General features: G+C 48.6%; 2 protein-coding genes across 4 annotated transcripts in view; both read left to right on the top strand.

The window, feature by feature from the left end:
- Positions 1-6,626, top strand: part of PKM (pyruvate kinase M1/2) — a gene marked incomplete at its 5' end in the record, with an annotated part of 32,067 nt that extends 25,441 nt beyond the window's left edge. Inside the window, 3 exon segments of the mRNA NM_001133611.1 lie at positions 2,469-2,635; positions 5,013-5,194; positions 5,907-6,626. Of these exon segments, the coding sequence (NP_001127083.1) occupies positions 2,469-2,635; positions 5,013-5,194; positions 5,907-6,013 (456 nt within the window). The 3' untranslated portion in view covers positions 6,014-6,626.
- A 93-nt stretch (positions 6,627-6,719) lies between these two features.
- Positions 6,720-27,917, top strand: part of GRAMD2A (GRAM domain containing 2A) — a 38,763-nt gene continuing 17,565 nt past the window's right edge. The window contains exon 1 of one of the 3 annotated variants that reach the window (XM_063716710.1): positions 6,720-7,898. In XM_063716710.1, coding sequence (XP_063572780.1) covers positions 7,732-7,898 — 167 coding nt within the window. In that variant the 5' untranslated portion in view covers positions 6,720-7,731. The remainder of the gene's footprint in view (positions 7,899-27,917) is intronic. The other 2 variants (XM_009249993.4, XM_009249992.4) reach the window with 2 other exon arrangements.

Raw genomic sequence — 27,917 nt, 5'->3', positions numbered from 1 at the left:
CCACCCCTTGCCACCAGAAAAAAACAAAAAACAAAAAAAACCCGGAAACACCCATCTGGTCTGGGCATCTTCCTTTCCTTTTTCACTATGTATCCTATTACTGGGCTTAAACAGCTTTCAGAGAAGAGATGTCATTTCTATTAAATGCTCTTTCAGTAGCAAACTGAGTTCATACTTGACTAAGGATATTTCCTGGACTGTCATCAGCATCCTTAGTGGGTTTCCCCATATTTAAATTGGTAGAGGCCAGGGATGGTGGCTCACACCTGTAATCTCAGTACTTTGGGAGGCCAAGGTAGGTGGATCGCTTGAGCTCAGAAGGCAGCCTGGGCAACCTGGCGAAACCCTGTCTGTACTAAAAATCCAAAAGTTAGCTAGCTGGGCATGGTGATGCACTTCTGTAGTCCCAGCTACTTGGAGAGGGGGTGGTGCTGGGGCAGCAGGATAGCTTGAACCCAGGAGGTTGAGGTTGCAGTGAGTCAAGATGGTACCAGCCTAGGTGACAAAGTGACACCCTGTCTCAAAAAAGAAACCAAACAAACATAAAAAAACAAGACACAAAAAAATCGGTAGAGAGTGATTTCTCTCCCAGGCCCACTTAATGTAGCCTGGGCCTGGCTGACCTTACCGTTCGTGCGATGTGATTGCCGTTCTGATGCTTAGATACTCTTGGTGCAGTCTCACTATTGCCCCCGTGGTAGGAAGGTGTCCCAGGAGACAGTGCACCTTGAACCAGTCACCACTAAAGTGGCTGCCTTTCTGGGTCTCTCCACACATCTCTCTCTAATTCCCTTACTTAATTGTGTGACTTCATGGCCTCAAAGGTGGGACAGAGGCTGATCTTGACTTAGATATACTGAACCGTGAAATCACTGCATACAATGTGGGGACTTGAATGTGTCTTTGGGCAAGTCATTTAACCTCTCAAGACCTCATCTGTAAAATGGATTAGATATGTTTAATTATAGCCTTAGCATTAAATATTCATTGCTGTTATTACTAAGTGTCTGATAAGTCTCTCTGTACATGGATGTAATCTTCCTAACTCCCATTACATCCATTATAGATGAGGGTTATATGGCCAATAAAGCCTGGGTTTGAATCTAGGTCTACTGACTCCAAAGTCAGTCTCCTCTCCTGCAACATCATTCTCTGTCTAGCAGGAGATGAGAACAGGTCTCCATTTGGAGCCTGTCAGTGGGGTCAGGGACTAAGATTCAGGCTCAGGTTCTAAATTCCATATCCTTTCTTCCATACCCTGGTGTTTCCTATGAACAGACAGATACTGTAGAGCTGCAAGGCTTGGATTGCATGGCACTGCTCAGAAGATACAGGTCTGGGCTAGGCTGTAGCTGCCCCTCCAGGTGGCTAGACCTTTCCTTTCTGTGTCACCAGTTAACACTGGCCAACAGTTCCTTCCATTAACTGTTCACTGCTTTCTCCTGTGTCTAACTGATGCAGTTTATGACCCATAACTAAGAGCAGTACCAGGTATGGCTCTGTTTCCTGTTCATGTCCCCTGTCCTCTGGGCTGCATGCATTCCATTCTTACAGAAAGAATACCTTTAACCTAGTACATCCTGCCACACATCTGCTTCTACTGTGAAATTAATGAGGGGGTATTACCGATTCTTCCCTCACCCATCATTTACTAAGATGCTGGTGGTTGCATTATAATCCTCTAAAGCTTACATTGTCTTTCTGATTCTTGGTCTTATCTGAGCAAGTGATCTATAAATAACTCAGTGGCTTTCTCATGACTGTTTTAATTATTAGATTTTAATCAAGTGTCTGTTAAGTATATCTGCATGCTTCCACAGGCATCTGTCTCTTCACATGGCTGTTCAGTGTGCCTGTCACAAGTTAGCCCAAGTTTTCTGTTCTCCTGCTTCAAACTCAGTTGAGTTGCCTTGCTTTGGCTTTGATCCCAGCTTTCCAGCGCTGCTCAATCTGTTGCCATGGCAGGCCATTGGAAAGGCTCAGTGCATCCCCGTGCCTGAAGCCAAGTGAGTGCTCACTCCATGCATGCATGGAGGCTGGGCAGGAGTCTGCCTAACAGCCAGCCATGTGAGGAGGGAGGGCCTCCTGTTCCTTCCTGTAAGCTGTGTCATGAGGCAGCGTGGTCAAGTCCTCTGCCAGGGAGTGGCCTGGGCCCAGCCTGGGCATGTTTTCATGCCAGGGTGCTAGAGCCTACTGCCAGATTGTCTCCCTCCACCCCCAATCAAAAAATGCTTCCAGAATGGAAGAGCCAATTTCCCCTGTATTGGAGGGGAAGTGGCAGCACCTCCTGAAGCAGTTGGACTTTCATCACCCTACCTCTGCATCTGCCTGAAGGACAGATTTAGCCAATTAACCTAAGGTTACCTTCCTCTCTGATTAATTCCCCATTCTGTCTTCCCATGTGTTGTGTCTCGTTTTTTTCCTCCTCCTTCCCTCTTCCTTGCCTCCTCTTCCCCTAAACCTTACAGATAGCTCGTGAGGCTGAGGCAGCCATGTTCCACCGCAAGCTGTTTGAAGAACTTGTGCGAGCCTCAAGTCACTCCACAGACCTCATGGAAGCCATGGCCATGGGCAGCGTGGAGGCTTCTTATAAGTGTTTAGCAGCAGCTTTGATAGTTCTGACGGAGTCTGGCAGGTAGGGCCCTAAGGGCAGGTAACACTATTAGGATAACCAGCCTCTTGCTCCAGCTGCTCTAGGAGAAGACAGCCAGGCCCAACCTGGCACCTGGGCACAGAGCCTCTTTTCATCTGTAGGAACACTGCCAGGGAGGTCATGGCAGGGCAGGACCAAAGGGTCCTGTGGCTCAGTAGGCACAGTAGATGTCACAGGCACTTGGTGAAGGACTGGTTTCTGTGGAGTCTTGATCTTGGCTCAGCTCAGAATCTCCAGTGATTGGGCTCCTCTTGGCCTTTGTCCCCAGGAGCATGTTCCTCACCAGCTGCCCGGTGACTCTTCCCCTCCCTCTCCTTTTGTGACAAAGCTCTGACAAAGCTCTGTCCCCCTCTCGTCCCTCTGGACGGATGTTGCTCCCCTAGATTGCCCGTGAGGCAGAGGCCGCCATCTACCACTTGCAATTATTTGAGGAACTCCGCCGCCTGGCGCCCATTACCAGCGACCCCACAGAAGCCACCGCCGTGGGTGCCGTGGAGGCCTCCTTCAAGTGCTGCAGTGGGGCCATAATCGTCCTCACCAAGTCTGGCAGGTAGGAGGCGGCAGCGGCTCCCTGGGATGCCCTGCTCAGTGGCACCTCTCCTTGGGGGTCCTGGGAGCAGTCCATTGAACAATGCTCAGTTAGCACTGAGCCAAGGTAAGACCCCTCTGCCTGCCACCTTGGGCCTGCAGGGAGGGACTGAGCAGAGCCTCTTCCCTGGGCCCAAAGGACTCTAGGTAGCACTCATAAGGAATGTCAGAACATTTGGATCAAAAGCAAGTTTATGCTGGAGATTTATTACATAATAGTGCACAGGCTGACTACAAATGGTTATTTGATATTGAAAATTTAGTCCTCTAAGATTGTAAAAGATAACCACTTTTGCTTATTCCAGTTACTATGTGCTCTTTAAAAATTTCTGTTGGGAAATGAATTTATTTAAATGCTGTTTACTGTGCCTCCATTTGGTGCACTAGTTGCTGCTGTTTTCCAGCCCTAAAGACAAATTGGGTTCCAGCTCAGGAGAGGTTGCTGTGCTATCTTGGCTGACATTCTGTGGGGCCTGGCAGCCAGGCTGAGGACTGTGTGGCCTATGCTGGGCCTCCAACTTGGGATCCCTTCCTTGGCCCAGGACATTGAGTTAATGTCCTTTACTCTCCTAGTTAGGCAGTATGCTCCTTGTCCCTGCCCACAGGGCAGCGAGGGTTTCCTGGAAGAGAGGAGCAAACAGGCAGTGCCCACACACTGAGGAGCAGCAGGTGGATGTGGGCAGCCCAGAGAACCAGGACACAAGCTCTGTGCAGATGCCTTCAGCAGAGGGCTCCAGCTTCCCAGTCTTGGCTGAACAGCTCCAACCCGTAGGGGTTGACCTTCCTTAAAAGGTCCAGTTCTTGCTGTTTGGCTATTTTAAGCTCCGGTCTTCTGGGGTTTCACTCAGCTGGCCCTGGCTTCAGCAGTTGCTTCCCTCTGAAGGCCTTGCGTAGAGGCCAAGAGTGAAGTGCAGGGACTTCTCTGCTGTGATGTGGCTTAAGTTTCCCTGACACCTGTTGAGTGTCCTCATAACTTCCCTTCTGGTGCCCCTCCCCAGCTCCTGAGACACAGCTGCAGCTACAAGTGTGCAGTGTCAGTGTTCAAGAAAGTGCCTGGCAGAGGGGCTTCAGAAGGGTCCCCTGCCCTCCAAAGGAGCTTTGGCAGGCAGAGCTGCTCCTGCAGCAACACTCGCATTTCCTGTTCTTGCCTGCTGAGTAGCACCTAGATTTCTAAGCCTCACCTAATAGATACTCAGATTTGACTCTGGGCCTTTTATAGCCCAGTTGCTGGGACTGTTTCAGGAGCTAGGAGCCGTGTGCAGCAGGGAGAGGGCACAAAAGTAGAGAAGCTGATGATTCCCAGGGGGCTGGTCAGCTCTGCTACTGCTCCTTGCAGATGTCAAGAGTCAGGTGCTAGTGACGTGCTACTTGGCTTGTCGCTGTCATTGGCAGCGAGAGGAATGGGTGCTGGTGACATGGGGCCAGGGCTGCCTCTTTGTGTCAGAGTTCAGGGTGTAGGAAGGGTTCTGCCAACCATGGGCTGTGTGGGTAAGTGGGTGAGGCTGACCTTGTTGGGTCAAGATGATCCTGAGCCCTTGGCCTGTGGAACGGGGGTAGAGGGCAAATGGTAGCCTAGCATGCTGTGGGGGATATAGGATGAGGGGCTGCCGGAGCCTCGGGAGGGGTCCTGGGGAGCAGATGTTGAAGAGGCCAGAGCCCTCAGTGAGCTGGCCAGTGAGCTGGATGAGAGGGTGAGCTGTTTGAATGTCCTGAGGTACTTCCTGGGGCCTCGTGTAATGGTCTCTTCTGTATGTCCCCCATCCCATCTCAGGTCTGCTCACCAGGTGGCCAGATACCGCCCACGTGCCCCCATCATTGCTGTGACCCGGAATCCCCAGACAGCTCGTCAGGCCCACCTGTACCGTGGCATCTTCCCTGTGCTGTGCAAGGACCCAGTCCAGGAGGCCTGGGCTGAGGACGTGGACCTCCGCGTGAACTTTGCCATGAATGTTGGTACGTGGCTGAAGCAGGGGCTAGAGCCTAGAGGAGCTGGGGGATGCTTGAGCATTGGCTTCTGTGGGACCTTGAAAGTTTGGGGAATAGAAAGGGGAACACGCGGACCTTAGCAGGGCAAAAGGCCCAGCCGACTGTTCCTCTCCCTCACTGGGAATGTTGGTTCTGAATCTCTCATTCTCCAAAGTCCTAAGCTGAGCCCGGAGGGAAAAGGGTCCTTTGAGTTGTAGGGCTGAGCAGTTCAGTTCCTCTTCTCTTCTAGTCTGGGGCTCAAAGCAAAATTGTCCATTCTTTGGTATCTGCTCATTACTGAGGTTTTTTTTTGTTTTGTTTTTTAAATAAAATTGGCCACAGCTCCTGTGCTGTGGGGTGGCATACACAGATTATGTACTGATGTGGCCATTGTCCCTGTATAAGGTAGGGTATCATCAGATGACAGGAAGCAGCTAGCTCTGACCCTGGGCAAGGCTTTGCACCCTCTCCAGGTTAGTAAATGATGTCCAAAGGTCCCTGCCAACCCTGCCATCTGAGTGATAAGGACATTTCAGGGCCTGCCTCCTGTTTGCCTGGGCTGTGAGTTTGGTGCCACCTTGTGGTGTGAGGAAGTAGTGGTCAGCCAGCCTAGTTCAGTGCTCAGGCTATGGGGCAGCTGCCCAGGTGCAGACCTGCCTGGCTTGGCTTTTACTCACCAACCTCCCTTCTTTTCCTCCAGGCAAGGCCCGAGGCTTCTTCAAGAAGGGAGATGTGGTCATTGTGCTGACCGGATGGCGCCCTGGCTCCGGCTTCACCAACACCATGCGTGTTGTTCCTGTGCCGTGATGGACCCCAGAGCCCCTCCTCCAGCCCCTGTCCCACCCCCTTCCCCCAACACATCCATTAGGCCAGCAACGCTTGTAGAACTCACTCTGGGCTGTAATGTGGCACTGGTGGGCTGGGACACCAGGGAAGATCAACGCCTCACTGAAACATGGCTGTGTTTGCAGCCTGCTCTAGTGGGACAGCCCAGAGCCTGGCTGCCCATCATGTGGCCCCACCCAATCAAGGGAAGAAGGAGGAATGCTGGACTGGAGGCCCCTGGAGCCAGATGGCAAGAGGGTGACAGCTTCCTTTCCTGTGTGTACTCTGTCCAGTTCCTTTAGAAAAAATGGATGCCCAGAGGACTCCCAATCCTGGCCTGGGGTCAAGAAGCAGCCAGCGAGAGTTAGGGGCCTTAGGGCACCGGGCTGTTGTTCCATTGAAGCCGACTCTGGCCCTGGCCCTTACTTGCTTCTCCAGCTCCCTAGGCCTCTCCAGTTCGCACCTGTCCCCGCCCTCCACTCAGCTGTCCTGCAGCAAACACTCCACCCTCCACCTTCCATTTTCCCCCACTACTGCAGCACCTCCAGGCCTGTTGCTATAGAGCCTACCTGTATGTCAATAAACAACAGCTGAAGCACCTGTTTCCTCTCTTTTCTGCTGGGGAGGGGGAGGTGGTTGAACCCTGCCCTCTGAGCAGGCTGGGAATGGCTGCAGCCTCGTGCCCTGCGATGGGAACTGTGGTGGTGTCACCTGCCATCCTGCCCACCTCCTGGTGCAGAGGCGCTGGGAAAGCAGTAGCTGACTATTTTAGGGTTACAGGTTGCCCCCTTCAGTGCTGTGGGGAGACTTTAATGGCTTATGTGAACCAAAGATGGGAAAGAGCAGGCCTCCTCCCTCCCACTCTGGTAGATAAACCCAAATTGGAAAGTGGCCCTGGCCATGGTTCTTCCACTTTGGTCTCCCTGCAATAGCGTATCCCTTAGGAGGAGGAGGAGTCAGCTCTGGGTGCCTGAGACTGGGTTTGGCTCCCAGGTCCTCAGTTGTGGACCTAGGCTCCCCTTGGAACCCCTCCTGTTTGCTGGTGCCCTCCCACCATGATGCTGTAAGTGCCAAGGGGCTGGGGGAGAGAGTTGGGAATGGGACCAAATCTGGCCTGCGCCTTTCCTCTCTCCTGACCACACTCCCAAGGACCAAGTGACCTGGTGGGGATGGAAGAGGAAAGGGCCTGCAGGCCAGGCAAAAGCTCATTGTCACACACTGAGCTGTGCCTCTGCTTCCCTGCCTTTGATTTGTGTCCACCTTCAGCTCCTTTGCAGACTCCTCCAAAAGTGTATTTCCTTGGAGAAACTGCAATGTTAACTCCGGCAAAAGTGCGTGGGAGCATCCTGGCTCCCGGGCTCCAGACCACGGTGTTCAATATCCCCTTTGGTGTTCCCCACTCACCGTAAAATTGAAACTTACCTGGAGCTCTATGTTGGGAAGGGTTAGGTTGGAGAGGGGCCGGAATTGGTTCCGGCAGAGGGACCCAAGCTCCAAGACTAGGACGACAGAAGCGTCCAGAGGGGACACAATACCCTCGACGTGAGGGACAGGAGGTGCCGCGTCAGGCCCTGGCCTCCAGGACCTTCCAGTCCGGTGGACCGAGCGCTAGGATCTGCTCAGAGCTTGGGGCCCCACCTGGGGAAGGTGGGGAAGGAGAGAAGCTGGGGAAGCTGGGGAATGAGGAGGAGGTACGGCCAATGGGCTGGGCCCGGCCCGCGCGACCCGCCAATGGGCGGGCGGGGCGGGCTCTCGACGGGGCGGGCGGGGTCCGGCGGGCGCTGGGTCCCGGCGCGCGGTCAGGGGCGCTGGGTGTAGGCGCCGCGATGACCGCTTTGAGCCGGAGCGAGGCCGCCGAGGCGGGCAGGTAAGGGGTTGCGGCCCGGGGGCCGGTCTCGGGGTTCCGGAGGCCGCCGCGAGGGGCTGCTGCCGCGCGGGGCAGGACGGCTTCTGGGGCCGCGGCAACTCGGCGCGTTCTGCCCACGGGGCAGGCACTTCCCGGCCGCCGGAATGCGGGCTTCGGGCCAGAGCTGCGCCGCGCGCCCAGGCGCCTCCCGGAGCCCGCGAGGTGTTCGCGCTAGGACCGGGTGTCCTGGCTGAGTCTGCTGCGACCTGGGGGATGAAGGACGGTCCCGGCAGCATCGGGGCGGGGAAGGGCACCCTCCTCGGGACGCCCCGCATGGCCCATCTCCGCCTCGCCACTCTGTTCATCCTTTCATTTATTCATTCATCATTCGTTGCCCGCAATATCGACTCCCAGTCCTGACTGCCCCCGACCCAAAGGTTGGATTTCCGTGCGTCCCCTGGAGGGCCAGACTCTTTCCTCTCGCCGCCGAATCCGCACTTGTAGCGGCCCGCGACTGCGGGGAGGCAGCTCGGAGCTGTCTCAGCACGACGCGGCCTCCCCCGGGCGCCAGGCCCATCCTGGTCGGGCGGGCTGGGGCCGGTCTCCCGGCCTCGAGACCTGGTCCAAAGTCGCCCTGGGAAAAAGGGATAAGGAGGCAGGGCAGACAGGAGATGGCGCTGCACGTAACATCCAGGATTGTGGTTTCTGCTGCTTGAGGTCTTGGGGTCCCGGGGGTGACATTGTTTGGGGGAACCTGTCAATTCCTGCCCTGGGTCCAGGTTCCAAGTCGCACAGCCTGAGGTCGGGTACAGCCTGGCATCCTCGGCCAGCTAGCACTGGGGCGGGTAGAATGAATGTGTGAGCCTTGTGTCCAAATCAGCCCGAGACACACAGTGATGTGGACCCCAGCGGGGCTCCCTCTGCCTTATCCTCAGAGGGACTGGTGGGGCTCCACCCCGCTGTCGTTTGTGTCTCTGCTCTGCTTGTCGCCCCACTCACTATGCTTGATTGTTTAAAGGTGCCCCTCCTTGCAGGTGCCAGGCTCCTAGGAAACGAGAGAGGGCACCCTGGCAACCTGATGTCTTCACCCCATGTCCACCTGTAGCCGGCTCTAAAGTCTGGCTCCTTTCAGAGCAAAGACTTATGGCCTTCCTGGGAGAGGTAGAATAGAGGGTGTCTATCCCATTCTTCAGTGAGGAGTCAGTATGCCCCTCCTTCTTTTTTCTTTCTTTTTTTTTTTTTTTGAGACAGAGTTTCACTCTGTCACCCAGGCTGGAGTGCCGTGGTGTGATCTTGGCTCACTGCAACCTCTGCCTCCCAGGTTCAAGTGATCCTCCTGCCTCAGCCTCCCGAGTAGCTGGGATTACAGGTGCCTACCACCACGCCCGGCTAATTTTTGTATTTTTAGTAGAGATGGGGTTTTACCATGTTGGCCAGGCTGGTCTTGAACTCCTGACCTCAGGTGATCCACCTGCCTCAGCCTCCCAGAGTGCCAGGATTACAGGGAATACAGGTGTGAGCCACGTGCCTGGCCCCCTCCATAATCTTCTGATCAGGCTGGCTGGAGACTATGCTGCAGACACTTTTAGGTTTAAGTTTTAGTTTGACAGGCATTGAGGTAGCCTCAGTGGGCACCTCTGGGACAAATGGGCAGGTCCAGAGGGGAAAGCTGACAGAGGCCCCATCGAGCTTCCAGGAGAGTTTAGGCTGGGGCCAAATAGAAGTTCTCCTTCCCAACTTCCCCCTGGGAGAATTTTCTGAATAGCCTGAAGAGGGTAGCTCAAACTCCATCTGTGCCTTGATGTTGCTGGCTGCTTTCAAATTTCTTTCTTTCTTTTTTTTTTTGAAATGGAGTTTTGCTCTTGTTACCCAGGCTGGAGTGCAATGGCGTGATCTCGGCTCACCGCAATCTCCGCCTCCCAGGTTCAAGTGGTTCTCCTGCTTCAGCCTCCCGAGTAGCTGGGATTACAGGCATGCGCTACCACACCTGGCTAATTTTGTATTTTTTAGTAGAGACGGGGTTTCTCCACGTTGGTCAGGCTGGTCTCCAACTCTCGACCTCAGGTGATCCACCCACCTCGGCCTCCCAAAGTGCTGGGATTACAGGCGTGAGCCACCACACCCGGCCTCAAATTTCTAAATTTAGCAAGACCCCAAAGCTTTGGCACAGACCAGAGAGACTTGTATGCTAATTCATCCACCTAGGGTGCTCCCGTGACCCCCTGAGGTGGGTTGCTGCCAGCTGGCCTCTTGGAAGCTCTCCCATGAGCTGCTGAGCTGTTAGTGCCTCCTGGGTGGTTCCACCCCGCCCCTAACCTGCTTAGGTTCGCTCTGGTCCTTGCCTGCCACGGACCATGTTTATCAGCTGGAGGGAAGAGCCTCACTCTGGAATCAGAAGTGAGTTCTAAGCCTCAGGCTGTTCCTGTTTTGCTGCGACTTGGGACAAGTCACTTCCGCTTTCTGGGCCTGCTTTACACCATAAGGTAAAGCGATTGGACTGTAGGTTCCCTAAAGGCCTTCTGCATGCAGTCATCCAGTGATTCTGCTAACTAGACACTTCTAGCAACTTCAGGGGAAGTTTGTCTACACTCAGGCTATGGTATTTTCAGCAAACGTGATTGAATAAGTGGGCCTGTGCCTTATCTTTTGGTGGAGTGAAAAAATTTGAGCCAGCGAAGCCAAATCCTTATAGCAAGCAGCATGCAGCATACCTGGCTCTTTGCTGATTGCAAATAGGCATTTAAAATACGAATTTGAGCCAGGCGCAGTGGCTCACACCTCTAATCCCAGCACTTTGGGAGGCTGAGGCAGGTGGATCACCTGAGGTCAGGAGTTCAAGACCAGCCTGGCCAACATGGTAAAACCCTGTCTCTACTAAAAATACAAAAATTAGCTAGGTGTGGTGGTGCGTGCTTGTAATCCCAGCTACCTGGGAGGCTGAGGCTAGAGAATCTCTGGAACCTGGGAGGCAGAGGCTGTAGTGAGCTGAGACCACGCCACTGCATTCCAGCCTGGGCAACAGAGTGAGACTCTGTCTCAAAAAAAAATAATAATAATAAAGAAAAATAAAATATGAGTTTGGAATCAGATTTCTCCATTACTTCCAGCTAAAGTGTCATCATAATTATTTCCTAAGTTTTAAGTTCTGGATAAAAACTCCACCAGTGCCTACCATCTCCACTAGGAACTCTGTTAAGGAACCTTCACTTTTGTATATGCCTGCTCTTTTCTCTTCATTTCCCTGTCTTCTGCATAAGCATACCCTCTTGCTAAGTAATTCAAGCATAAGGTCTTGGAATACTAAAATCATAAGCTTAGGAGAAAGAATAAAATAAAACTTATTTTCCCTCCCAAAAAAATCCCTCCAATTTCCTTCCCAGTTTCGAAGATGTTTCATTTATTTTCAGAATTTCTCCTTTGCTGTGGCTACCCATGGAAAGCCCTTGAAGTCAAGAATGGTGTAGCATTCCACTCTGACATCTGGTGTGAGCCTGAACACCAGAAAATAATTTTTCTCCCTTCCAGGAAAGTGAAAATGATTTCCCGCAATTCTGCAGCCATCTCTGATGCAAGTGTGAGTTTCACTGGAGGTCGGCCTTGGCCACTGTGCTGCTATTCACCTGGACTTCAGGGCATCAGTCTGTCACCACCTGTCATTGCCAACCTTTGAAGCTTTAATTCCCCAGCTATTTGCTAATGTAGGAAAGGAAGGAGGAAGGGGAGGGCAGAAGCCCCTGGGAATGGAGCTTCCTGTGTAATTAAGAAGTAACAGCCTCCCTGAGGTGCACCTGCGTGCTCCAGCACAGATTCCAAAAGACAGGCATTGTTCTCAGGGTTATAAGCCACTGTAGGAGAAAGTGATTCCTCGCCCCTCCTTCCCACTACTATACATTTTTATTAGTTTAGAAATGCACGGCCTGGCGCGGTGGCTCACACCTGTAATCCCAGCACTTTGGGAGGCTGAGGCGGGCGGATCACGAGGTCAGGAGATCGAGACCATCCTGGCTAACAGGGCGAAACCCCATCTCTACTAAAAATACCAAAAAAAATTAGCCAGGCATGGTGGTGGGCGCCTATAGTCCCAGCTACTTGGGAGGCTGAGGCAGGAGAATGGAGTGAACCTGGGAGGCGGAGCTTGCAGTGAGCAGAGATCATGCCACTGCACTCCAGCCTGGGTGACAGAGCGAGACTCCGTCTCGAAAAAAAAAAAAAGCACAAGCCAGGCGTGGTGGCTCATGCCTGTAATCCCAGCACTTTGGGGGGCTGAGGCGGGTGGATCGCCTGAGGTCAGGAGTTTGAGACCAGCCTGGCCAACATAGTGAAACGCTGTCTGTACTAAAAATACAAAAAATTTGCTGGGCGTGGTGGCGGGCACCTGTAATTTCAGCTACTAGGGAGGCTGAGGCAGGAAAATCGCTTGAACCCGGGAGGCAGAGGTTGCAGTGAGCCAAGATCACACCATTGCACTGCAGCCTGGGCAACAAGAGTGGAAAAAAAAAAAGAAAAAGAAATACTCGGTCATCATTTAGGACTGGAGGCGTGTTTTAATAACCTGTGGAGACTGAACCAATCTTTATTTATTTATTTTTGAGACGAAGTGTCACTCTTGTTGCCCAGGCTAGAGTGCAACGGCACGATCTTGGCTCACTGCAACCTCCGCCTCCCAGGTTCAAGCGATTCTCCTGCCTCAGCCTTCCGAGTAGCTGGGATTACAGGCACACGCCACCACGACCGACTAATTTTTTGTATTTTTAGTAGAGACGGGGTTTCTCCATGTTGGTCAGACTGGTCTTGAACTCCCGACCTCAGGTGATCCACCCACCTCGGCCTCCCAAAGTGCTGGGATTACAGGCATGAGCCACTGCACCTGGCCAACTGAACCAGTCTTTAAAGCCTTGTCGTAAATTAGTGTTTCCTCAGTGATGTTTGTAATTACATTGTTAATTTTTAAGCAGTTTTTGGCTGGCTCTATTTCTTTTTAGCCTAAAGTAAAGATCACATGAAGAATTAGTTTAAATCAAACATGTATTGCTTTTCCTCCTAACATCTATACATGGCCCATCAATGGTATAGTAGTTAATTGTCGAGATCCTACTGGTATTTCATTTCATTGCCTCACCCACCGCACAGCAGCGTGGGCAGTATGCCTGACCAAACAACTGTGACTGATTATTAGGATTTTTTTTTCTCTCTTCTGTAGGAAAAAAGTTTAGATATTTCTAATATGTGTTAGCATTAACCAGATTACTCAAAACCTACCAGTAATCACTCAGGCCACACAAAATGCTATTTTAAAATAAATTTTGAATTTTTGAAGGATTACTTAGAAATTTTATTTTAAAATAACCCAGTGACAATACTTCAGAATTGGTATTCCTATTGGGCTTCCTTCATTACCAGACAAGTTGAAACATGTTTATATTCTGAATTGCTAACTTTTTATTGTGGAAAATTTCAAACATATACAAAAGGAGAGAGAATAGTATAATAAGTGGCATGTACCCATCTCCTGGTTTTAGCAATAATCAAGTCATGGGTAAAGTTTGTTTCATGTATACCTCCCTTCTCCCTGTCTCCTGGATTATTCTGAAGCAAATTGTAGCTATTATATCATTTTATCCAAAAATATTTCAGTGTATATCTATAAAAGAGCCTTTAAAAAATATTTCTACAATATCATTATTACGTCTAAAAAATGACAGTAACTCCTTAATCAGATAGCTAGTCAGCATTTACATTCCCTCCATTGTCTCATAAATGTCTTTGTACCATTTAATAAGGATTTAAATGAAGTTTATACTTTGACTAAAGTCAAAGAGTTGACATTTTGAATCTATATATCTTTATCTCTGTAATCTATTTTAATCTATGGTTTCCTCTTTTCTTCCTTTTCTTTTTTCCTTGCAAATTATTTGTTGAAAAAAACAAGCTATGTTTTCTATAACTTTTTCTGATTTGTTGATGTTGTTTAAACCATTCCTTTGATTTATGTATTTCCTATACATTGGGAGTTGGACCTACAGTCTTGGTCAGATTCTGATGGTATTGTGTGCTTCAAGAAGTATATAATATCACTTATTTCTCTTTGAAGAATGTTAGCAGCCATTGATGATTATTTCATGCAGACCGATTATTTCATTAGGGACTGAAAAATGGTATTAGTCTAATCCTACCAGTTTTTCATCATTTATTAGGAGACTCTTTCTATAAAAAGATGTGTTCCCAGCTGGGCGTGGTGGCTCCTGCCTGTAATCCCAGCACTTTGGGAGGCCAAGGCAGGCGGATCACCTGAGGTCAGGAGTTTGAGACCAGCCTGGCCAACATGGTGAAACCCCGTCTCTACTAAAAAAAAAATACAAAAATTAGCTGGGCGTGGTGGCAGGCACCTGTAATCCCAGCTACTCAGGAGGCTGAGGCAGGAGAATCGCTTGAACCCAGGAGGCGGAGGTCGCATTGAGCTGAGATCACACCATTGCACTCCAGCCTGGGCAACAAGAGCAAAACTCCATCTCAAAAAAAAAAAAAAAGATGTGTTCCCTCTTCAACTATTTGCTTATCCTGAGGTATAGCCAGTACTAGAAAGGCAGAATAAATACTTGACTCTTATTTCTTAGTTTTCAAAATCGTGGTATGGGCTCTAGTAGCCACCAAAGGTGGCCAATGAGTCATTTTGGTGTATTATAACCTCATGGATTTAAACATATTTGATGTGTTTTAATCCATTCTTATTGATGCTCAAATGGTCCCATCTTTAAGTTGGTTCCTGAGTTCTTGAGCCATGACTCCATGCTTCAATGACTTCCTTAGTTTCTGGTATGATTAGACGTTTTAGGCTCCTTTTTGTATTTCCTCAGATCTGGAATCAGCCATTTCCCCAAGGAGCTGCTTAATTAGAGGAGTATTTTCTATCATTTGGGGGTCATAGGCTACGTTGAGAATCTAATAAAAGTGAAATGCTCTCTTCCCAGAAACGTACCCCTTTGTTCAGATCCAACAATTTTGCCCAAAGTTCCAGGAGTACACAGATCCACCCTCCAACTCTTGCCTGGACCTCAGAGGCATGTAATTTACATTAGACTGTCAATCTGCGTCCATAATGATGGAAGACTTGGGAGAATAAGAAATAACCAAGTGTCCCTATGTGAAAACAGAAACTGGAAAAGTTAATGAATCTTGCAATATAAGAAGAAGCAAGAAAAGAGAGAGTTGTGGAGCAGACTTTGCCCTGGTCACACCAGCAGTGGAGATCCAGTTTTATTAAGGAAGGAACATGAGGACAAAGGTTTATTCTTTGGTGAAGGATTATCAGCTAGAAGGAGGTCCATTTAGGTATTGGAAAGAACTTTTTTTTTTTTTTTTTTGAGACGGAATCTTGCTCTGTCGCCCAGGCTGGAGTGCAGTGGTGCAATCTCGGCTCACTGCAAGCTCCGCCTCCCGGGTTCATGCCATTCTCCTGCCTCAGCCTCCTGAGTAGCTGCGACTACAGGTGCCCGCCACCACGCCCGGCTAATTTTTTGTATTTTTTTTAGTAGAGACGGGGTTTCACCATGTTAGCCAGGATGGTCTCAATCGCCTGATCTTGTGATCCTTCCGCCTCGGCCTCCCAAAGTGCTGGGATTACAGGCGTGAGCCACCGCGCCCGGCTAATTGACTATTAGAACTTTCTAATAGTCAGGGCTGCAGTGACAGATCTAATAGATGATATTCATGTATAGGCATACATTTTGAAATTCCTGTTGCCTAGTTACAATGCACCTTTTCTTCCCCACCCACTCGAATATTTATTTCTTTGCATGGAGTTTCTTGATATGGATAACACTGAATAAGGGTTTGGTTTGGTTTTGTCTTTTAAGCCATTCCCAACCACGTAGTCAATGTGATGTGATAGGACAGCCTAAGCTTTCAGACAGACCTGGGTTCACATTCTTGCTCCACAAGTTACTGCTGAGTTACTACTGGCTCTGAGCCTCCGGTTATCCATCTATAAAACAGACTCACATCTAACCTGCTTCAGAGGTACTCTGGCTGTGTAATGGCCTAGTACACAGTAGGTGCTCACTAAAACGTACTTTCCTTTCAGTGCCTCTAACTTTGAGAACCTGAAATGGGACTTCTTAGTGATAGTTCAGCTACAGCTCTAAGAAAAGCTACCTCTGTTTTACTTTTCCAGGCACAAAGTTCACTTTTTAAAATACACTTTTTGTTTTGAGAGAATTGTAAATTCACGTTCACTTTTATAAAATACTACAGAGAGATCTCATGTATTCTTCACCCAGTTTACCCCAATGGTAACATCCTGAATAGCAATGGAACAGTATCACAACCAGAAAATTGACATTGATATAATCCATCTACCTTAGTCAGATTTCACTAGTTTTACATGCACTCATTTGTGTCTGTGCATGTGTGTGGACCTATATTTAGTCTTGTGTGATTTTTATCACATGTAGATTTGGCAAAGTTCATTTTTAAAACCAAGCTTTATTTTTCTGTTGGTTCTGAAGGTTTCCATGTAGTGAAGAATGAGATTTTAGGAATTCTGAATTTCAGAGGTGTCTATTCATTAATAATATTGCAGTGCCTTTGGAACAATTCTTTTTCCTGCCTTCTCCTTCTCCTCCTTTTTAAAAATTCTTTTACTAAATGAAAATAGTATGTTTATTCTAATTATAAAATTCAAGCAAAGTGGCCTGAATACTTTATTTTGTTTGAACTTATTCTAACAGGTGTATAAGACTTTTAAAATCAAAACCAATAAAGCTCTTAAAGGCCGGGCATGGTGGCTCACACCTATAATCCCAGCACTTCAGGAGCTGAGGTGGGCAGATCACCTGAGGTCAGGAGTTCGAGACCAGCCTGGCCAACATGGCAAAACCCCATCTCTACTAAATATACAAAAATTTAGCCGGCTGAGGTGGCGGGCACCTGTAATCCCAGCTACTTGGGAAGCTGAGGCAGGAGAATCACTTGAACCTGGGGGTCAGAGGTTGCAGTGAGCCAAGATCATGCCACTGCACTCCACCTTGGGCGACAGCAAGACTCTGTCTCAAAAAAAAATTTTAGGCAAACTATACCAAAAATACAGAAAAGTATAAAGAAGAAAACAAAAAACATGTAAAATCCCAATTCGTGGAGAAAAATGTTAGAATTTTAGTGATCATCTTTCTACGTATATTATTAGGCACACTGTTCTACAGAACGCTTTTCCAATGTTATATAATGCTATCTTTCATGTGCATATAGACTTTTTAATAAGTTTTAATAAATATTGATGAATATTTTTAATGGTTACATAGCCTTCTAGTCTACAAATAAAACATAATTTGTGCCTTATTGATGGACATTTATAGTACTTCCTTTTTTCTCCTCTACCTACACTTTAATGAGCATTCTTTTTTTTTTTTCTTTGAGACGAAGTCTAGCTCTGTTGCCCAGGCTGGAGTACAGTAGGAGGATCTCAGCTCACTGCAACTTCCGCCTCCTGGGTTCAAGTGATTCTCCTGCCTTAGCCTCCTGAGTAGCTGGGATTACAGGTGCATGCTACCATACCCAGCTAATTTTTGTATTTTTAGTAGAGATGGGGTTTCATCACATTGGTCAGGCTGGTCTGGAACTCCTAACCTTGTGATCTGCCTGCTTTGGCCTCCCAAAGTGCTAGGATTACAGCCATGAGCCACCACGCCCGGCCAGTGAGCATTCTTATTATATATTGTAATTTGTGCTCAATTATTTCCTAGCAATAAATTGTTAGAAATGGAATTTGTGGGTGTGACAGGTGTCTACATATAAAATTTATGTACCTTTTTCATACTGTCGTACCATACAGGTATGTGAGACTGTTCCTTCAAAATATGTTGATCAACATTAGGTAGTATTAACTTTAAGGCTTTAAAATCTAAAAAGTTAAAAAAAAAAAAAGATATTATGGCCAGGCACAGTGACTCACTCACACCTGTAATCCCAGCACTTTCAGAGGCTGGCTGAGGCTGGCAGATCACTTGAGCCCAGGAGTTTGAGATTAGCCTGGCCAACATGGCGAGAACCCTGTTTCTATAAAAAAATGCAAAAATTAGCCAGGCTTGATGGCACGTGCCTGTAGTCCCAGCTACTTTGGAGGCTGAGTGGGAGAATTGCTTGAGCCCAGCAGGCAGAGGTTGCAGTGAGTTTATATCACACCACTGCACTCCAGCCTGGGTAACAGAGTGATACCCTGTCTCAAAATATATATATATAACTTATATCTTTAATTTACTATTTTTTTTTTAGTTTTTCTTTTTTCTCTTTTTTTTTTCTTTTTTGAGACAGGGTCTTGCTCTGTTGCCCAGGCTGGAGTGCAGTGACATGATCATAGCTCACTGCAGCCTCAACATCCCAGACTCAAGTGATCCTCCCACCTCAGCCTCCCGAGTAGCAGATGGGAACTTATACCTGTTAGTATAAGTTCAAACAAAACAGTGTATAAAGAGTGAACATCATCCCTTTATTCTCCTGGATGTAGTCATGATTGATGTATACCCTTAAGTATAGTTTTTTTATGTTATAGATTATATCATACTGATCTGTATCTACTTTTCTTTTCTTTTTTTGTTTTTGAGATGGAGTTTTGCTCTTGTTGCCCAGGCTGGAATGCAGTGGCGCTATCTCAGCTCACTCTACCTCTACCTCTGGGGTTCAAGCTATTTTCCTGCCTCAGCCTCCCAAGTAGCTGGGATCACAGGAGCCTACGACCACACCCAGCTAATTTTTTTTTTTTTGTATTTTTATTAATAGAGATGGGGTTTCACTATGTTGGCCAGGCTGGTCTTGAACTCCTGAGCTCAGGTGATCCACCTGCCTTGGCTTCTCAAAGTGCTGGGATTACAGACATGAGCAACTGCATTCAGTCTGTACCTACTTATCACTTACAATACATGTTGGACTTTTTTTCCATATTAGCACATATAAGAGCTCTAACTTACTCTTTTTCATTAATTGCATAGGAATTCATTATGTTGATAAAATACCATTTTGGTATTCTACATTTTTCCCCATAATTGTTAATCACATGAATATACATTTTTGTCCATTTATTTCCTTACATCAAGTGTCTTAAAGGGAATTGTTGGGTTAAAGAATTTGTATTTCTTGGCTGAGTGCGGTGGCTCATGCCTGTAATCCCAGCACTTTGGGAGGCCGAGGCGGACAGATCACGAGGTCAGGAGATTGAGACCATCCTGGCTAACACAGTGAAACTCTGTCTCTACTAAAAATACAAAAATTAGCTGGGCGTGTGGCATGCTTCTGTAGTCCCAGCCACTCGGGAGGCTGAAGTGGGAGAATCGCTTGAACCCAGGAGGCGGAGATTGTAGTGAGCCGAGATTGCGCTACTGCACGCCAGCCTGGGCGATGGAGCGAGACTCTGTCTCAAAAAAATAAAATAAAATAAAAGAATTTGTATTTCTTAAGGCATTTGATGTATATTAGAAAGGTTAACTCAGTCTTTAGTCTTATAATGGGGAATAATGAATGACTATGTTTCACACCCTTGGTAATACTGAGCACTATAATTTTAGTGTTTACTGATAAGATAGGTAAGATAGATTGTTTTGTAAATTGCTTGTTCATATTCTTTGCTCACTTTTCTATTAGGTTGTTTACCTATTTTTATTGACTTGGATGAGCTCCCTACATATGAAGAATACCAATCCTTTGTCCACTTAAATTTTGAAATACAGAAGTTTTAAATCTTTATACAATTAAATCTTTTATGTGTTCTGGGTTTTATATCTTGCTTAGAAAAACTTTTCCTGATATTTAAAAATATTCTCTTTTATTCTAGCTATTTATAGATTTAGAAAATATTTAGGTGTTTTATCTCCCTGGGTTATCTTTTGTGAATGGTGGGAGGTAGCCAATTGCCCCAATATCATTTATTAGACAACTCATTCTTTCCTTACTTGTATGAAACACGTTCTTCATGCTATACTAAATTCTCATATACTCATAGGTCATTTTCTGGACTGTCTTATGCTCCATTGATCTAGTAATCTTTCCTAGGCCAGTTAATACCTCACTACTTAATTGTCCTACCTTTGTAATTTGTTCTGACATCTGGTAAGGCAAAGCCTTCGCATCATTTTCTTTTTCAAAATTTTCTTGCTCTCTTTCACATGTGTGCACATGCATGTGCACCCTGTTGGAACATTTACAAATTAATTTGGGGTAAATTTGCTCCTTTAAAACTTTGACTCAGGCCAGGAATGGTGGCTCACGCCTGTAATCCCAGCACTTTGGGAGGCTGAGGCAGGTGGATCACCTGAGGTTGGGAGTTGAAGACCTGCCTGGCCAACATGGTGAAACCCTGTCTCTATTAAAAATACAAAAATTAGCCAGATATGGTGGCACGTGCCTGTAGTCCTAGCTACTCAGGAGGCTGAGGCAGGAGAATTGCTTGAACCTGGGAGGTGGAGGTTGCAGTGAGCCGAGATCGTGCCATTGCACTCTAGCCTGGGCAACAGAGCAAGACTCCGTCTCAAAAACAAAACAAAACAAAACACCGGAACAAAATATATTTTTTGTTGTCATATGAATATAGTTATTTTCCCACATATACTTTATAACTGTATTGTAGGTCTACAGGAAAACGATTGATTTTTACAAGTTAAAAAATCAATCGTTTGGGAGGTAGCCAACTGCCCCAATACCATTTATTGGACAAGATCTATTGATCTTGTAACCGTTAAAGTAGTAATTAATTCCATGAGTTAATTATGTGTCTAACCCATCACAGTTCTGCCTACTTTGGTGCCCAAATATAAAAATATCTGTGCCACATTTTTATGATTTGTCGGTTGATTATGTGTTGTTTAGGTAGTTTATCTGACCATTTTCAAACAATAATTGTCCCTCTTTAACATATAAGTGAACCTTTTATTTGTTTTTCTCGCCTGTGTGCGGTGGCTGGAAGCTCCAGGACAAGGTTGAGTAACAGTGGCGAGAGCAGGCATTCCTAAGGAGCGTTCCGGGCAGTTAGACAATCTGGGGTTCTCCCTGGAGGAGGAGGTCCCAGGACCCAGCAAGCTCCTCAAGACGAGGTCATTGGTCAGGAATCTGAGCCCTCGGCCGGAGCCCAGCCTCGGGTAGCCGAGTTGGCAGGAGCCTGGGCAGGGCGCGCAGCCAATCCCCGCTCGGGCGTCCTCAGCCAGGCCAGTTACCACGCGTGGTACAGGCACCGCACCAGGAAGGGGCTCAGAGGGGGCGCGCGCTCCTTTTCCCGGGGGACCAGCAGGTGGGGGCACGGCTGCGGCACTCCTGACAGCTCCCCGGCCTGCGCAAGCTCTGGCTGTGACCACCAGCCTCCTGCAAAGGGTCAGCTGGGGCCAGCCGGGCGGGATCAGTGCCGCCGCGGGCGCCGCTTTGGAGCCACTAAGTGTGGCTCTGGAATGCTGGGTGCGGCTGCCTCACCAGCTTCCCAGCCCTTTCCAAGGCAGGCGCAGAAAATAGGCTTGTGGTTCTTGCCTGTGCTAGCCGAGGGGTGGAGGTGCTGCAGGTGAAGGTGGCTTGGGGAACTGGGGAACCGGGCAGTGAGGCCGTGGGGCGACGGCAGACCCTCTCCCTCCCCGACTGCAAACAACCCCCTCGGGGAACCAGGAGAGAAAGATGCAATCCTATCTACCCGTTCCCAGTATCTCCGTGGTCTTTTCCCGCGAGGGAGGGCGGAGGGCAGGTTCAGAGGGGATGTGGCGCTGAGCTGGGCTGGGACCGGGTTTCCAGCTGTGCTCAGCAGCATCGTTGCTGGTGGACAGAGACCTGTCCTCACCATCCATCCCTGGGGTGCAGTCACCGGCCTAGGAGAAAAGGAGGAGGAGCAGACCCCACTACTGCACCAAAGTTGTCCTGACCAAAGTTACTCATCTGCAGTGTTAAATTCAGGGACTGCCTTTGCCTCCTGCTCTTACTTGGCGTTTCAGCAGACTTCAGCATTGCGTTCTCCTCCATCTTTTGAACCACTCCTTTGGCTTCCATGACAGCCTTACACCTGGTTTTCTACTTTTTGTTGTTTTGTATTTATTTATTTTTATTTTTTTTAGTAGAGACGGGATTTCACCATGTTGGCCAGGCTGGTCTCAAACTGCCGATCTCAGGTGATTCGCCTGCCTCGGCCTCCCAAACTGCTGGGATTACAGGTGTGAGCCACCATGCCCGGGTTTGTTGTTGTTGTTGTTTTTAATGGAGACATGGTCTTGCTCTGTTGCCCAGGCTGGAGTGCAGTGGCACGATCTCAGCTCACTGCAAGCTCCACCTCCCAGGTTCACGCCATTCTCCTGCCTCAGCCTCCTGAGTAGCTGGGATGACAGGCACATACCACCATGTCTGGCTAATTATTGTATTTTTAGTAGAGATGAGATTTCACCCTATTGGCCAGGCTGGTCTCAATCTCCTGACCTTGTGATCTGCCCACCTCGGCTCCCAAAGTGCTGGGATTACAGGCGTGAGCCACCGCGCCCGGCCAAGAGTTCTTTTAGAACAGTTTTAAATTGTAGTTAAAAAAAAACAAAAAACAAAACCCTACCGTCTGGGCACAGTGGCTCACACCTGTAATCCCAACACTTTGCGAGGCTGAGGCAGAAGGATCCCTTGAGGCCAGAAGTTTGAGACCAGCCTGGATAACATAGAGAGACCCTGTCTCTACAAAAAATACAAAAATTAGCTGGGCATGGTGGCATGTGCTTGTAGTGCCAGCTACTCAGGAGGCTGAGGTGGGAGGATCACCTAAGCCCAGGGAGGTTGAGGCTACAGCGAGCCATGATTGCGCCACTGTACTCTAACCTGGGCAACAGAGTGCACAGTTCAGTAGTGTTAAGTATATTCACGTTGTTGTGCAACCTTCAGAACTTTTCTTCTCGCAAAACTGAAACTCTATACCCAAAGAACAACTCATTATCCCTTCTGCCCCGAGGCCCTGGCAACCACCATTCTACTTTGTTTCTATGAATTCAACTACTCTAGATACCTAATTTAATCATGTGTTTGTGTTTTTGTGACTGTCTTATTTCATTTAACATAATGTCCTCAAGATTATAAGGGTTCTCTATATATTTGGGATACTAAATCCTTATCAGACAGATGATTTGCAATTATTCTCTCCCATTCTGTGGATTGTCTTTTCACTTTCTTGATGATATTAACAGCATAAACATGTCTAATTTTGATGAGATCCAATTTGTCTGTTTTTTTCTTCTGTTTCTTATGCTTTCGGTGTCATATCTAAGAGATCATTGCCTGATAGGTCGTAAAGATTTACACCTATGTTTTCTTTAAGAGTTTCATAGTTTTAGCAAATTTTGGCTAATTTTTTTTTTTTTTTTTTTTTTTGAGACAGTCTCACTCTGTCGCCCAGGCTGGAGTGCAGTGGCATGATCTCGGCTCACTGCAACCTCCGCCTCCTGGGCTCAAACAATTCTCTTGCCTCAGCCTCCTGAGTAGCTGGGATTGTAGACATGCGCCACCACGCCCAGCAAATTTTTGTATTTTTAGTAGAGACAAGGTTTCACCATGTTGGCCAGGCTAGTCTCAAACTCCTGACCTCAAGTGATCCACCCTCCTCGGCCTCCCAAAGTGTTGGGATTACAGGCATGGGCCACTGCGCCTGGCCGAATTTTGGCTAATTTTTGTATACAGTATGAGCTAAAGGTCATGTTATTCTTTTCCATGTGGATATTCAGTTTGTCCCAGCATGATTTGTTGAAAAGACTTTTATTTCCCCCTAAGTCTTGGCATTCTTGTTGATAGCTTCTGTTCCTTGTGTACCCACTTTCCCTGGCACAGTCTTACTAGCTCTTCTCACTTATGGGCCAGTAACTCAGAAATTTATCCCTCCTGCCTAAACCTTTCTTCTGAGCTTCTTAGTCATATATAGTTTGACATCTCCACTTAAATGTCTCTCACACATGTTCAAGGCTGAACTCGTGACTGTTTCTTCCAACTAGGCTTTTCTTCTAGTCCATTTTTACCTCATTTAGTCTCAGCAAAAGAGCCCACTATCCTACTCGCTTAAGCCAGAAATCTGGAGTCATACTTGACACATTCTTGTTTTTACCTCTCATCCAATTCATCTCCACGTCAGATCGATTCTATTTGGAAATACATATTCCGAATCCATCCCTGGCCCTCCATCACCACTGCCACCCAGTCCAAGACATCATCTCTTTGCTGAGCTACAGCCTTTCACCCGATCTGTCTCCATGGAAAATTGTAAACATAACAAAGGATGAGAGAGTTGTCCAGTGGCTCCCCACGTATCCATCACCCAGCTACAATAACCAACAACACGAGTCATTTCTGTTTCACCAATATTCACCCTCCACTCCCCTGCCCCACTTCCATGGGATTACTTTGAAGCAAATTATTAACACACAAAGTTGATAGTATACTTTCCTGTTTAAATCTCTACATTGGTTCCCCATTGCTTTTAAGATCATGACCAAAACCATTATAGAGGCCCATGGGCCCTGCATGATCTGGCCCTGCCAACCCCTCCAGCCTTGTTGCTTGCCACTTCGCTGCTCGTCTCTGCCCTCCAGACCCAAAGGCTCTGCTTAGCTTTCTCACACATGCTGCATACTTCTGGTCTTGGGGCCTTTGTATATGGCAACCCCTCTGCAGTGACCCTCTCCGCCCAGCATCCCCCTTCTCCATTTGGCTAGCATCCCTTGGAGATGAGCTCCAATGCTGTGCGTCTTCAGAAAAGTCTTCCTTGCCCTCCATGGTTGAGTCAGGACGCCCTGATAGAGGTCCCTCCTGGGATGGGGGTTCATCTGACCACAGAGGGCCAGTGGCCATCTGCAGTTTATACAGTTCCTGGCCTCTGCTTTTTTCCCTCAGACAGCATTTGTCGTCCCTCCTGGGCCGTGACTTTCTCGCCCCTTTGCAGAGGAGTCACTGAGGCCCAGAAAGGAAGAGTGGCTTACTCAAGGCCCCTCAGCAGTGAGAAGCAGTTGCAGGCCTGCCTTCCTGTCGTCCTGTCCCCAGCCCCAGGCTCTTTCAGGACCCCAAGACCCTTCACACTTGCCTGTGGTCCTGAGAAGAGCCTGATGGATCCACAAAGCCAGAGTAATTCTGAGGTGGGTATCCCAGGGTGGTTGGGGTGGGCTGTCTGGACAGTATCCATGGATTGACAGAACTGACTTGTCCCCAGAGTAGCCACAGCCCCTGGCAGCCCTGAGTGGGGGCGTCTGAGCGGCTCAGCCTGTCTGCGGGCCCCCCCACTTAGCAGGCCTGGCCGGAGGGTGGCCACCAAGAGCACAGGGGTGCTCTGTTCCTTAATGAATGCAAGTCTGTTTTTAGACCTGAATGACCAGCTTTTTGTCTGGAAATGGCCAAGCCCCAAGTGGCCTGCCAAGAAAAAGTGGTCTATGAGCAGACCCGGGGGTGCCAGCTCAAATAGATGCTGCTCCAGCAGCGGGCATGATGGGACGAAGCCAGAGCTGGCAGGGCACTCTCTGCAGAGCCGGCTCTGTGATTTGGCCTATGCTTTGTAGGAAATCCTGGATATCCCCAGGAGGAAAGCTTCCCGGTTTTAGCTGTTTGTCCCTGTCTGTCTCCGTGGCTACTGTTCTCACTGCACAGGCCTTTGAGCTCTGGGCAGGAGGGGGCAGCAATTGCTGGCCTCTAACCTCTGGTGGAGGGAGGAGAAGAAAGGGAGGGACCCTGAGCTTGGCTGGGCCTCAGCTGCGGTCGGGTCATGCCTCCGAGCTCATGGTGGTGGGAGGCAGTCGCTGGGTGTGGCCCAGGCATAGAGAGGGCCTTGCCGTGGCTGGTTCCTTGGACTGTAGTCCCAGTGGAAAGATTCAGGCATGGAGGACACGTATGGAGCTTTCTGGGTGCCTTTGAGGCCCAGTGGTGCCCCCGTCTTCACTTGCCGTGGGTAGATGCCCCTGTAGGTATCCTTCAAGGATGTGATGGGACAGAGGCTAACACAGCGCTCACCGGCACTAGTCGGGGACGTGCTGCTCAATGGGCAGGGTTGTGGGTGTCCCCAGACCCACCCCAGACTGAGTCAAGACCTCTTGCAGATCCTCACAGTAGCTCTGACGATCTGCAGGTCACAGAGGGAATTATTTTTTTCTGTTTGCCATTTTGTAGAGACACAAACGCAGAAGGAGTTAATGGGCATCTTAGGGGAGCAGACCCTCTTCGAGCTTTCCTAGACTGGAGGCCTGGCCCATGGTCCCCTGCTTCTCTCTGCCTCCTGCCCCCTCTTCCCTCGCTCTAGAGCCAGTCTCCGGGGACACCCAGAGGTTCTGCTCTAGTGTAGCTGAAGCTCGCACCTGCCCAGCTCTCTCTCACCTGTTCCCTCCTGGCTGCACACCTCCACATCTCAGATTTCCCAGTTAGGATTCCTTAGGAAGGGAATTTGACAGGCCGGCTCATCTTTTCACTCTAAAGAGGCTGCTGGTCAGCTTGCGATGGCTTTTCCTGGGCCTGGAGCACACCATGCTTCCGCTGGCTGTGGCCAGGGTCACTTGGTAGGTCTTGGGAAGGTAGGCCTCTGGCCCTTCACAACCCCCCTTCATCTCAAAGCTGCTACAGGCAGTGATGGGAGAGCAAGACTGTTCCTGGCCTGGGTGTTCTCAGAACCCTTCCTGGGAGAAGGGATTGTGATGAGGTTGAGTTCCTGCCCCTCTGGAGCCCGCTGCCAGGGGAGCTGAGTGGGACCCCAACTCACTAAGCCTCACCCCCTTACACTCAGTATGAGACTTGATTATGGGATTTTTCTCCCCTCCTCCAGTCAGTGGAAAGGACAAAGCAGTTGTCCTAGATATGGAATGTCACCTGAGAAAATAAAAAGGGAGGTGCAGCTTCTATGAAAGTGCAAGACAGCAATAATGACATTATTTTTGCAAAAGAAGGAAATTACCTTTTATCTTCAAGTTTCAGCACGTTGATGATAAGCCTGCCTCTCTCCACAGAATCCTAGTTTGCCATCAGGAAAGGTCTTATCACCCAGTTTCTGACTGTGTGTGAGGTCTCTGGCCCTGAGAGCATATAGGGAGTCTCTCGGGAAAGACACAGTGTGGTTCAGAGCTGGCCTCTGCCAGCTGGAAAAGCTGGTCTTGTGACTTCGTGGTACAACCTAGGAAATGGGCCCCCAGGCCTTAAACAGATGAAGGAAATCTTATTGACAGTGGGGTTCCCTGCCTTGCCAAGGAAGTTCCTGAAACTCAAGAGGGCCAGGGTGAAGAAGGCTCAGGAGGGTCAGGACTCCAGTTTCAGAGCCCAGGCAGGCAGATTGGCTTTGGAGAGAAGCCACAAAGAAAGGAGGGGTGGGGGCAGGATTCTTCCCGTGGTTTCTTAGTTGGCTGGGGGTTTACAATCACCTGGGAGCCTTTAAAAGCTAAAGCTGGCCAGGTGCGGTGGCTCACGCCTATAGTCCCAGCACTTTGGGAGGCCAAGGTGGGTGGATCACTTGAAGTGAGGAGTTCGAGACCAGCCTGGCCAACATGGTGAAACACAGTCTCTGCTAAAAATACAATAATTAGCTGGGCGTGTTGGCACACGTCTGTAATCCCAGCTACTCAGGGGGCTGAGACATGAGAATCTCTTGAACCTGGGAGGTTGAGGCTGCAGTGAGCTGAGATTATGCCACTGCCCTCCAACCTGGGTGAAAGAGTGAGACTCTGTCTCAAAAAGAAAAAAAAGAAGCTGAACATACACCTGCCTTATGACCTAGTGCTTCTAATCCTAAGTGTTTGCCCACGGAAGTGAATACTTGCGTGCACAAGACTGGTACTAGAATTTTTATAGCACTTTCATAAGAGGCAAAAACCGGAAACTGCCTAAATGTCCATCAATAGTAAAACGAATAAATAAAGTGTGGTCTATCCATATTTCGAACGCATTGCTGAGTAAAAGCAGACACATACACGAGTATGTATGGTATGATTCCGTTCATGTAAAGTCCCAACAGCAGCAAAAGCACTCTGTGATGCTGGAAGTCAGGATGATGGCTATCCATGGCCAGGAGGGTGTGGCCAGTGAAACTAGAGGAAGCAGCGGGTA

Source organism: Pongo abelii, chromosome 16 (assembly GCF_028885655.2).
Source record: "Pongo abelii isolate AG06213 chromosome 16, NHGRI_mPonAbe1-v2.0_pri, whole genome shotgun sequence".
In the NCBI taxonomy this organism is placed as follows: Eukaryota; Metazoa; Chordata; class Mammalia; order Primates; family Hominidae; genus Pongo; species Pongo abelii.
The sequence above is the reverse complement of the archived record's forward strand: the minus strand, read 5'-3'. Positions and strand labels throughout refer to the sequence as shown.